The sequence below is a fragment of the Aythya marila genome (genome assembly GCF_965140915.1).
Source record: "Aythya marila genome assembly, chromosome: 13".
Taxonomy (NCBI): domain Eukaryota; kingdom Metazoa; phylum Chordata; class Aves; order Anseriformes; family Anatidae; genus Aythya; species Aythya marila.
The window spans coordinates 318,131-330,827 of NC_139054.1; the positions used below are offsets into that span (position 1 = coordinate 318,131).

The 12,697-nt window shown below is 42.1% G+C and overlaps 1 protein-coding gene across 2 annotated transcripts; it reads right to left on the minus strand.

The window, feature by feature from the left end:
* Positions 1 to 587: 587 nt before the first annotated feature.
* Positions 588 to 12,335, minus strand: LOC309883142 (V-set and immunoglobulin domain-containing protein 4-like). Of its 2 annotated transcripts, XM_082770950.1 has the most exons (10): positions 12,287 to 12,335; positions 10,994 to 11,188; positions 8,759 to 9,115; positions 7,870 to 8,151; positions 7,551 to 7,646; positions 6,705 to 6,770; positions 6,121 to 6,189; positions 5,249 to 5,362; positions 3,960 to 3,981; positions 588 to 2,737 (listed from the first exon to the last, which is right to left on the minus strand). In XM_082770950.1, the coding sequence occupies exons 2-10, from the start codon at positions 11,046 to 11,048 to the stop codon at positions 2,551 to 2,553; spliced, it is 1,248 nt and encodes a 415-aa protein (XP_082627076.1). In that variant the 5' UTR covers positions 11,049 to 11,188; positions 12,287 to 12,335; the 3' UTR covers positions 588 to 2,550. The 2 variants fall into 2 exon arrangements, with proteins under 2 accessions (XP_082627076.1, XP_082627077.1); XM_082770951.1 differs by lacking the exon at positions 3,960 to 3,981 and having other exon boundaries at positions 2,580 to 2,737; positions 12,287 to 12,328.
* Between the last annotated feature and the right edge of the window lie 362 nt (positions 12,336 to 12,697).

A 12,697-nucleotide genomic window follows, 5' to 3' on the forward strand; every position in this document is an offset into this window, starting at 1 on the left:
CCCAAAACTGTAAGGTCATCTAGAGCTGAAATGTTAAGAAAACATGAGTTTCCCAGGAAATTTCAATGCTGCCAATTTTTCATGACTTTAACACATTATTTAGTCATGATTTTTCTGTTATCCTCTGGAAAAGCCTTTTGGTGATAGTTGTGTGTCTTGCAATATTACTGCAACAATTTTCCTTTCCTACTCACTTTCCTCCTTAGGAAGAAGGAAAGATCATAAGACTGCACTGACTTTTTATACTCTCCACAATAAAGCTCATTTTCTTTTACAGGCTAAAATAACTCTTTTTCACTAACTCTTAACCTCAGATTGGACTAGCAGCAACTTTTACACCTTCTATTCCCTAAACCGTGGCTGACTAAAATCCATAAATATCACTTAACACAACATCCACAGCCTATCCCAGCTCCAACAGATTCACAATAATTCCTGTGGTTTTAAGTAGAGGAACACTATATGCTTCCTCATCACACAGACATTCATGTACATGTACATCTATATGGTCAAAATATAGAGAAGTAGAACAAAATCTGCTAACTCTGCAGTCCTGAAGTTTAATGAACTTCATTTGATTCCCCATATTTGCAAGAAGCTGCATGTACACATCTACATTTTTTTTCCAAGACATAATCACCAACAAAAATTGCTGTCTCTTCCCTTTTAATTTTGTAAACAAGGTTTCCTAGACCTGGATTTTAAGTATATTTTTTACAACAAGAAATAAAACTTGTGACAGAAGTCCATGGAGAAAGTGTAATATCACTTGTATCTGTAAAGCATCCCTGGTGGCTTGTGAATTCTGAAGAACTTTTATGTAATTGATTCATCAAATTACTCATTGGAGTTCCATATACTTTGATTTTTAATGGAAGTTAATGAATAGCATTGTGCTCCAAATTTATGTATATATTGCATATAAGAAGTACTTCTCTCCTTTTAGAAGTTATACCAGGTAATTTTTTCTAATGTCTGCTTCATTTTCCATTCTGAGAAACTGTAAACAGACCCTATTCATCTTCTCCCACTGGTCGTGACTTAGTACACTCAGCTCATTCTGACTCATTCTTCTTTTTTTTTTTTTTTTTTTTTTTTTTAAATATTTTTTGAAGCTGAGAAATTATAATGCATTTGTGCAGGAGTTTTGTATCACTAATCATCCTTTACTGTTGTTCTCGGTATCTTTCAGAACAGTCTGCTGCAAGCATACGTAAAGTGAAAGCATTCCATGGGGTTTTACAGTCTTACAATTGTGTTTTCTAATGCAGTTGGATTCATTTCCTAATAGCTTCTAATCCTCTTTTTTAATGCTGGTGAGTTTTGAGTTGATGCTTCTGAGAACTGTACACCGGAATGCAGATCTTTCCCAAGTGGTAGCAGCAGATTTTAGCCCCACAAATCCACCATCTATGCAAATAATATTTCCCTTGCACCTTAAGAGCACCTCTTTATTTTACGTCTGTCCACTATGCTTTTCAGCAGACATGGTATTGCCCTGTCATCCATTATGAAAAGATTCTTCCATAAGTCTGCAGTATCCACGTCACAGACTTACTTAGGTTGGTAAAAATTATGATAAGAAAGCTTGTCATCTCTCTGCTTATCCTTCAAGCTCTCTAAGCTGTGAGGTACTTTATGAATAACTACAGAGAAGTTAATATTATGATCTTGCTGGCATTTTGAAGACAAATGAGTCATACAAAATATTCATGTCAAAATAATTTGCAAACTTAAGGAAAAGTATCTAATTTATTTGAAATACTAAACATCCATTGAAAGAATAGAGAATGTTATTTCTGAAAGAACATGCCTTGTTGCAATATAGGAGTCTCCCAACCTGCCCAGCTACAAAACTGACAGAATTTGCTTTGTCATAGGAAGTGTGTCTGTATGTTATTGTGAGAGTGCTTCAGGAAGGCATACTGAACACAGCATGGTTGGTTCACAAGGAATTTCTTCCTTTAAGTCTGCTGCTCCAAATGTGATAAGGTTCTTGGTTTTATCCTAGCTTTAATCTGTCTTTCAGGTCATCTTTCACAGTTGTCTCACATTTAAAAGGACAATATCACCCATGAAGCACTTCAGACAGATGGGAAGAGAAACATCACTTCCCACACCAGTTTCCTTCTGCACTTCTTATATAAAGGGGGATGTTTAACAACATTTCATGCCATTTCTACTCCAATCAGAAAAGGACTGTTTGTAAAGAGGATACAATTCCTTTTGGTCATATAAAACAGTAAGTTCAACACAGTGCTCTCGGCCTGTGATCTGCATGCTCCAGCTTTCACAGGGTTTTCTTCAACAGAAGTTGTTAAATAGGAACCAAGAAAAGCAAAATGGAAAGACAGCAATGTATAATTCAGAAGTTTATAAAGAGGCTTGCATTTTAACTACAGAGATTTTTTACTTTTCTTTCTTTCTTTTTTTTTTTTAAAGGCTCCAATTACTCATAAAGGAGCAAAACCAGCTTGTGCAAAGATGAATAGGATTTTGTCTAGATTAAGGTACTCTTCAGGATTACTACATGTAGAAAACAGTTGGTTCTCATTTAGAATCCCCTACTTCATATTCAGATTCTTGGGCGTTTCCAACATTCTTATATTCATTTTCTTTATTTCTTTCATTTTTCATGGGTTCCATCATGTAGTTGTTTTCAGTAGAGGAGAGTGGTTCCTCATAATGAGCCATACTGTCATACCTTGAAGAAGCCCCTGCTTTCATTGAGTTAGAGCTGAAATCAAAACAGAAAAATACAAAATACGAAAGAAGAATTGCAAGTAGAGTACACAAAGCATCTCCTAACAATGAAGATTTTGAGCAAGGTGGTGATCTGATTCAAACCCATGTGAACCTTGGCTATTGGATTATGACAGTCTCCTGAAGAAGAGAGTCTTTTCCTCTGCTTTCATGAAGCAAGAGAACCTTGAGCACTATATCAGCATTGAAGCTCTCCCTGGATTTGAGACAGGGACAGCAAAAGGTAAGTAAGCAACACAGGGATTTCCACCATCTCTTGGAATGGCACAAACAGACAAATGCTGTTTGTAAAACAAAGATATAGATATAGATTTTAAAAAGCACTGGAGTAATGGTAAATGGTGAGCTGAATGCAGCCTACATCCACCATAGAACTTATGATATCAAATATCTTTAAAATTAAAAGGTAAGTACTCTGAAGAGAAGTACCATCACACCATCTAGTTGCTTAGGGTTCAACTGTTATTTGAACTTGCTGCTTTATAGAGTGCTGGCACAGTAGAGTGTGCGTAAAATTCATTGGCATGTCCTTTCACAACACTCCAGTCATCATCATAAATATATACATATACATACATACATTTTAGTTGTCACACAGTCCTTGCATGTTCTGGCTGCATTCACAGTCTTTGCAGTTTGGCTAGTTACAAGTAGATCAGTATGCTGATGTTTAGAAACAGTTCTAACTTCCTGCCACATCCATGATTAAATAGGCACTTTCAGCCATGGATATTCTGGGGATAAACTAAAGTATAATCTGTGTATCACAAGCCTTAGCTCTCTGGAATGGGAATTCCTTCTCTTTACATTTTAAAGAACGCTGGGAATTTTCCCCTGGCAATGATCATTGATATTAACTCAGCTAGATGAGGCTTAAACAGCTTTCCTTTGTTTTTACAATTCCAATACCGCAAAGGAAAAGATCTCTTCCTACATTATGCCTTGATGTAGAAAGAATCACACAGAATCACAGAATTTTCTAGGTTGGAAGAGACCTCAAGATCATCAGATCAACCAGATGACCATCAAGCCCACAGATCATCAGTAAAACATACCACAGAGCTAACTTTCAACCTCTTCATGCATACTGCTTGGGAGGATTTTCATTTTGACAGCTAAGTAGCATTAATGTTTTTTCCTGCTCTGATAATAATGAATCTTTGGGGACTGTATGTTAAATGAAGGATTATACTCACTGTTCTACTTCATAGACTTGAGCTGGAAGAGAGCAGTTAGAAATGTGTGTCAGCAATTTGCATTTATATTCTGGAAAGAAAATTTCTTCTTTGTCTCTTCTTGACATAAGAAAACAACTTCTGAGATCTGGGATCCTTAAAGATCATGTTAAGTGGGTCATGATCCTTATTCCCAGAATTCGGTCCAAGAAAATTAAAACAACTTGTATCCAAGAAGGAGCACAACTGGGTCAGAAGAACTGGCCAGAAGTCAAAGGTAAAGTTGAATTTAGAAACTAGAAGTTCCCAGTTCCCACAATTTTCCTATTCATTATAAGCTAAAAAAAAATGATAGTTTAGAAAGACGTTGTTCTGGATTTCTTTAAAAAAATAATTTGATAATTATTATAAGTTAGCATCAAGGAGTTGTAGGAAGGTAATTAAAAAGAGATGAGGAGAAAACCATGGCAGCTAATATTAAAAAAGACCTCAGTGTGTCTTCTGTATGTTCCTCAGTGTTACTAGTGAGAAGGGAGTCTTAAATTTTGTCTTAAATTTTCTGGTACTGTTGTGGAGAGAAATAAAATAACTGGTACTGAATGGGAGAATTAATGACGACTTCTTTTCATCTAGGCACTAGGGAAGAAGTATTAACAGCATCTGGCACAAAGAGGTGCTTTGATACTTCAAAATATAAGATCAACACACTACCAGAAATCTTGAGAGATCTCTTAAAAAAAAAACTCAATAGGGCACATAAATTTGAGAACTACAGGATGTCCATGAGGACCAGAGGTAAACAACCATCTTAAACATAAGCTGGATAGAGCAGAGAAACCTGCTGAGCATCACCAACATGGCACCAGAATGGAAGTTATGGAGATGTCCCCCATTCCAATCAGCATTTAGATGGAGCTGAAAAACCTGTTTGAATGAGCAGCTGGACACTGCACAGCAGGAGTAGCCCCTGCTGGGACACAGCTGCCCACAGGCTCAGCCAGGGACAGCAGGCAGGACTGGAGAGTGGCCAAGGAGGGCATGCTGGGGACTCACTCTCTCAGTATATGGGAGACTTTCTGGCATTGGAGACTATTTTCCCCTGAGGAAAAAGTGATTTCTCTGACTTTTCCAGTCTTCCTCCACCTATTTTGATTTGTGTGTGGTTTGGTCAAATGTCTTCATGATTCAGGTACCAGAGCTGCTGCAGGTAGACATGAACATTGTACCAGCCCCAGCCCCAAAAGCCCTCAAAGTTAAAACCAAGCTGTGCACACACAACACATTCAAGCTCTCCAGAACAGCCCACTCACCTTCTTTGGGCTTTCTAACGCAAACAATAGTGAAAATGACGAGGAAAACCACAGCGCCACACAACACAGCAATCAGGATGACCATGTACAGAGACAGGTGAGTCTTCTGGAGACCTAGAACAGTACAGCACAGGACTTTCAAATAGAGCAGCCCTCCCAGGTTGCAATAGCAGCAGCCCTCGCATGATGCTGACCACCTCCTAGAGGCTGCTCAGCCAACCTTTGAAATGGGCACACAAGATTGTACTACACGTTTGTGTCCCTGCTCAGACTTAAAGATCAGGCAGTCAGACTTAGAGTGCATGCATTTTGCTGAGAGGCTAGGGCCATGAAGATGACATGCTGTCTCTTACTCAGAGACACTGAGGCTGCAGCTGTGAGCTGGGCAGAAGAGTTTCAGCGCAAGTCATGAAACAGAGCCTCAACCTGTATCATCACCCCTTTTCATTCAAGGATGCTGCCCAATTGCATTTGGATCACATTTAAACCTACCATGGCACTTCATACCTAGGTGAGGTACAGGAGGTAGTTGCTCACAGGCTTTGCTGCTGTTCCAACTTTGACACTCAAAAGACAAGAATGGACTACTGTTTGGGAATACAACAAGGGCCCTGGATGTTCCAGTTATGAAACTTCCACCCTCTCCCCCCCCCCCCCAAAAAAAAAAAAAAAAAAAAAAAAACAAGAAAACAAGAAAACATCCAGTTTATTTTAAGAGTCACTATAGAACACCCAGGTCCCTTGAGAACAGCTAATAATACCACTTGCAGCTAAAATGCAGAATACTAATTTTGGGGTGGAAGATACTGGCTACTAAGTGGTCAGTTTGGGTCCCTAACCTTGTTCCTAGTTTTGTTTCTCTCTCCACTTACTTTGAGTTGTGTAATTCTTTCCCATATAACCCACACCTTTCTCAGTATTCACTACTGTTACGGGCAAATCTGCAAAACAAGAACAAGGATGAAAAGCTCACAATATATTTTCAATCAATAGGCAAACTCTAGAAACAAGTAATACCTATACACACACATACATTCCCCCCTCTGCCCCAGTAATAGTGGTGGAAGCCCATGTAGTCCAAGAGATTACTGTAGTACTGCATAACACCAGCTCTGTTTTTTTCTTGCCCCCACCCCATACAATCAACAATTGTCAATGTCTTCTCTTAGCTTCTAGCTGCTGAAGATGATTCACATAACCTGCTATTATGGGGCACTATTAATTTTTGGGTCATATTTAATTTGAATTTAAGTTTCCACAAGTAGATCTATTTGAATCCAGCTCTGAGTTCCCACAACCCACAAAGATAAATTGGAAACCGTAAGTCCTTCCTCAAAACAGCTATGCAAAAAATGCAAAATGGGGCAGTCGGTTTCAGTGTCTGGTCTGCAGAGTGTTTGCCAGCCTGCCCCTCCCTGTGCAAATCGTGTGTGTTTTCACCAAGGGGCTTGCTCACCTGTGGCAGTGGGAGCCCTCTCTGAAACGACATCATTCCTGGCGGACAGCGTTGCTGTGGACAGATCTGCCAAGGCACAAGGGTGAACGCACTGCAAGGGGTCCCAGAGCTCCCCTGCAGTGTCAGCCAGAGCAGCCTTTTCCTGGTGAAGCCACTGCAGCGAGGCAGGGAGTGAGCTCTGCCTGGGCAGTCTGCATTATCTAAGGCTGTCACTTCTGAGGTGCATGGAAAGAAAACACCCATCTCACCTGCTCCCATACTGACGAGCCATAATTTTCTCTCTGCCGTGTCATCCTGTATGTTCTCTGACAGCAGGCTCGCACACTACCTGTGGCACTCATGCTGTCCTGTCCCTGGCCATCAACCCCTGCCAATGGCAGCCCTGTGGCTCTCGGCACTAGCACCTGCAGCTGGCTACACCACAGCCAGGGATGCCTCAGCTTTGCCTCGCTGGGACTCACCCAGGTTGCTGCGGGACTTCCCCACTCCCTCCCTCCCCGGCTGGCCTGGTGTGCTTCACCACAGGCAGCAGCATCTTAAGGCTCCCCAGGGCACGGAGCCCTAAGGCAGGTCTTGCCCCGGGCGACTCCCGGTGAAGCTGTGTGACCCCTGGTTTCCCAGCCCATGGTCTCCCAAGCTCTGGCTCGGCTGCTGTTGGGGGGCTCCACCCCATCACCCCCATCTGAGCTCCTGCTTGCAGGCAACAGGAGGGACCATTTCTATCCTTCTCCAGAGAGGATCTGCAGCCCCAGAGGGCCAGCATGTGGACTTGTCTCACTGACAGCCTGTGCCATTTGCATGCCAGCAGGGTGGAACCAGCCCGTCGCTGCCACCCAGGTCACTCACCTCCCAGCACATGGGGAGCTTCGCTGCCTTCTGAGGGGAGTGGGGGTCCTGTGTGCCGGCTGGTCCCAGGCGTGGGTGGCTGTGTGACTGGGGACCCTGTGGGACAGACTGCTCATCAGACGGTTTGCTGCATGCCCTGCCTGAGTTCCAAGCCAGGCAAAAGCGAGATGTGCCAAGGGCAGAGCCGGGCTCCCCTCCTGAGCAGCGATCCAGACACGATTCACATTCAGTGCTACGTGACTGATCCCTGGGCGAACGGGAACCATTTGCCTCACTGGTTCCTGCCGCTGAGGTGAGGAGCTACAGGCTGGGGACTCACCTCTCACCACCAGCTCAACGGCATCGCTCCGCTGCACCACCCCTGCCCCGACTCTGTTCTCTGCCTCGCAGTAGTACATCCCCGCGTCGGAAGGCCGCAGGCTGTCCCACGTCAGCTCGGCCTGGCTGCTCAGTGGCAGGGCTGTCCCCCCTGGCACTGCCCGGAACCAGCGGTAGCTGATGGGTGGGGACCCGTGGGCCACGCAGGTCAGGCTGGTCCTGGCTCCCGCTGGCACCGTCAGCCCCAGCGCGCCGGCCCTGATGGTGGGCTTGGTTGCTGGCACTGGAAGACAAAGCAGAGGGACCTGGGTTGTGCTGACCCCGGCAGTGATGGGGGCAGGTTTCCTTCGCTCCATGGCAGCTTGCACTCTAGCCCTAAGCCTTTTTCCCAAAGGGGCAGAGGCAGCATCACCTCTCCACTGCTCTGTGCTGTTTGAGCTCGGTTCAGTTATACATGCACCAGCCTTGCCACCCTTTGCAGCTCCTGTGCTGAATTTCTCCTCTGATGGTTGTCACCGTCTCCATTCCTCTGTAAGTGACCACTACCCAAGCAAAGGAAATTCTGATGTTTTATAATGCAATATCCCAGTTACTTCCCTTCTGGTGCACATCCCGCAGAAACACTGGGTAATCCAGTACAGGTAGAACCAGGGAAATACTGGTAAGTGAGAAGCCACAAATCTATCCCCCAGCCCCTGAACCAAAGGCTGTGGTGGGTCTGAACTCCTTTCTTTGACCTCTTTTCTGCTTTGCTGGGGTGTCTGACACTTCTCAACACAATGCTCCTGCGTTGGAAGCAGGTGGACACTGGGCACATGATCTGTTCAATTTTTTAAAAACCTTCCCAAGTAAGAAGTTCCAGTTTTGCATAGTTTCCTTGTTAAATTTACCTTTGACAACCTCAACTTTAGTGCTGATCTCTTTTGCTATCAGACTGTTGTTGCTGGCTGTCCAGGTGACATGGCAAGTGTAGGTTCCCCTGTCGGAGATTTCCAGTTTCAGGATGTGGAGAGACACATTTCCCGGCAGGTTCTTTGGGACTTCAACCCTGTTTCTGTACTCAGACAGGAGAACATGATCCCCAGAGGCATCCCTCCGGAAGACAGTACCAGAACTCTGGTCATGCACTACAGACCACGTGAGGGTGTGCTGCACAAAATCCTCCTCAGGCACATAGGTGCATGGCAGAACAGCAGACCCCTTCCATACGCCTTCCATCTCATTGGGACCCATCAGGTCCGGGAGAGCTGCAGGGAAAAATGTAGAAAAAAGAAAAATAAGCAGTTAAGGTAAAGGCAGTTCCTGGATGACTAGAAATTGGCAAGAACATCAATAGGTAGATTCCAGCAAATCAGAAGCATGGGCAGGTCATTGTAAGTGTAGACTGATGGTCTTTTCAGGTATGAGGTAACAGAAAAGCTATATGATATGAGGAAGGCAAGTGGGAGACATCTGATTGTCAGAACTGTCTATTTGTGCTGAATTTGGTCTTATGCTCTGCCTGGTGCTTACCTGCCTATTCCTTCAGGCAAAATAAGCAAGTAAGCACCAGGCAGAGCATCAGATCAGAATTAGGAAGAGGTTCAGACATGAGGGAATTGGTTTGATTCATTCAGTTATGCAGCTCCCCTCTCACCTAATGTCACTCTGGGGACTTTCTTGGGAAGCACCGCACATTAACAGCAAACCACAGTTTCAGTGTTTTTCTCTCCTCCAATGCCTACTTGTTCTTCTGAAAGACACTGCTTTTCCTTGCTGATCTGAATTTAAGCAATGGATTGAAGACATAAAACTCTTTAAACTTTCCTGTAAAAAAGAGGCCCATTGCTTTTGACCCAGTACATTTTCATTGCTCTTAGGGCTGAACCAATGTTTCTAGAGATACTTCTTCACCCTTTCCTCCTGGTTTCCAAACTTCCTCTTTGTCATTGCCATCCTACAGATATTACACATGATGTCAAACTGCAGGGCTCAACAAATCTAATCTCAGCCTTCAAGTTTCTTCTCTCATGAGAACTGATAATTGATAGACCAGGGTCAGACCTAAATTAATTGTGTGGCTGTTTCAAGCCTTGTGATTACAACAATACCCATCTTCCTTGCCGCTTGGCCCAGATTTAACAGCTATTTATGCTTCTTTTCACACTGAGCTGTTTGAAAACTTGTAGAATCTTAGAATTATTTAGGTTGGATAAAACCCTTCAAGATCACCAAGTCCAACCATCAACCTGATCTACTGAGTTCTGCCTTAGTGCCACCTGTTCCTTTCTCTTACATGCCTATATTTCTTCATACTTTCAGGAATGAGGACTCCACTATCTCCCTGAGCAGCCTGTTCTAACGTCTAACCATCCTTTTCATGAATAAATTCTTCCTAATAGCTGAGCTAAACCTCCTCTGGAACAACTTAAGACCTTTTCCTCACATCCCATCAACTGTCACTTGAGAAAAGAGACTGACACCCACCTTGCTACAACCTCCTTTCAGGTATTTGTAGAGAGCAATGAGATCTTCCCTCTGTCTCCTTTTCTCCAGAGGAAACAAACCCAATTGCCTCAGCTGCTTCTCTTAAGCCTTTTTTTTTTTTTCCCTCTAATCCCTTCACTAGCTATGTTGCTTTTCTCAGGCCTTCCAAGGCCTACCACATTAGTTTATTCTTTTTCACTAGCCCTCTCCGCAGTACAGCAAAGCAATGGGTGAGATGCAAGAAAAAGCATTCCAAATAAAAATTTTTGTTTTTAAATGTTTTCTGTCACATCAGAGCAGCATCTCTCCAAGCATCATGGACTGTCCTTTTTGGTTCCAGCTCTGGAAGCACAAGAATTAACCAGACTCTCAGTGTTGGGCTGCTTTCTGCGTTCTTTGAAGTAATCCATCACAACATACACAGGATCTTTGTACTGGAAGTGCAGGGACAACATTTCCATAGGCTTTACACACCGTTGCACTCTGCAGCCACAGGATTTGAAACAGCTGAACACTGAGCGAGCGGCATGCAAAAACATGGGCTCTTTTGCCATATTTCTTTTCCTGAAGCAGAGCCTCCCCTGTACCAACACACACTCTGACGCAGCAGTGCCAGGGAAGGAACTGCCTTGGAGCAGGAGACCTTCCCACGTACTCACCGTTGCAGAACAGAAGCAGACTTACAAGCACGGCTGCTCTCACCAGCATTTCCATCTTTCAGGGCTGCAGCTTTGTCCCTCAAATAAAACTAGTCTGCTCTCTCAAAGTCAAGAGACAAATCAGGAGTGACTTTTTTTTCTTTGCTCACTCTGTCATCAAGAATCCAAAACAGCTACTGGTGGTGCTTCCTTCCTCTTTTTAAGAAAAAAAAAAAAAAAAAGATTGTTTTAGCAACAGAGGTGTGTGCTGAAGTGAAGTCCTACTGGACAGTGTAAAGAAAATTTAAGAATTGCTTCTACTCTATTTTCTACTGCATATGCCTTTCCCACTTCTTTTTTTGAATTCCACTTAATTAAAATAATTGTTTGCTTTTTTCCTCATGAGCACTTATTTGCTCTTCTTTTCCACCTTGCTTTGTTTACTAAGTAACACATTTAATGTAACCATAATACACAAGAAGCTCAGAGAACTTAAGAAACTGAATAAAAGGTGTTAAGAAGATGAAAAACCAAGATCCATAGCATTCATTTTCTTACCAACTTTTCCATGACACTCCCAACTGTATTTTAAATAAAGATTCATAAAACACCTTAAGTCTTTACATTACCACCACAAAACAGAAAATACCATAAGAACCTATTCAAGAGGAGTGGAATTTATGTATTTAAATCTGAATGCACATAATTTCCAGGAATTGCAGACACCTGGTTTGACCATTCCAGTCTATGTCACAGATTGATCCTCCTTTCTCACATAGCAATTCAGCTGTAAAATTTAATTAGTGATTTAGCTGTTTAATTTAATTGGTTAATTGTATTCAATTAATGTCATGAATTAGGGTCATATGTACCTGCATTTCCCTGTGGACTACTTCGGAAGCACGTTAACGATTATATACATAGAAAGAAAAAAAAAGAAACTTACCAAAGTAGAAACTCTTTGAGACTAGGCAATCATGATTTCTTAACTCTAATGAGATCTGTTATTATTTGTTAAAGATAGTACTAGTCACTCTTTAGTGTTAAGTAGTTTGAGCACTAGATCTGTATAGAAGAAATATTTATTACATATGGAAACATTATGTTCAAGAGATTTAATATATTTTTGTCTTCTACAGCTCTTCACTTACCCTCTTAATGGCAGAAATACTTATGCTTCATTGTATTCAGCTAAATTGATGTAAGCACTTTGCTATTGCTACTTCCAAATTCAACATTCAGTCCTCAAATTAAAGTAACCAGAATAATTAAACAATCAACAAAATCTTAAACCATATCCTAAAATACAATCACCTTTAACGACAATAAGGCAGCCTTTGCATCTGTAGAAGCACGGTGTAGGATACCAGCACAAATAATGTTGCATACCTGATTCTGAAGTAGCGGAAATACAGGGAAAAAATAGTTCTTGTAGTCTTATATATAGCTTAAAGACAGCCCCACCTACATTATCATTTCTGGGCAGCTTCATTAGATTATTATGTAGTTTAACATTAAAAACAGGAGATTTGTGTATGCAGTCTTGGGAGCTCTGATATTATCTTGTTCCTTTTCTTTCAAGGTCTTTGCTTTCAATAGGATATCTTACTTTTACATACATTCATATTTTAGAGTCACTAATAGTTCATTCTGCAAAATATTGGTGCTTAAAAGCCTGGATATGTATATGAATATAAAAATTTTTGACTACTTTGATCTAATAAT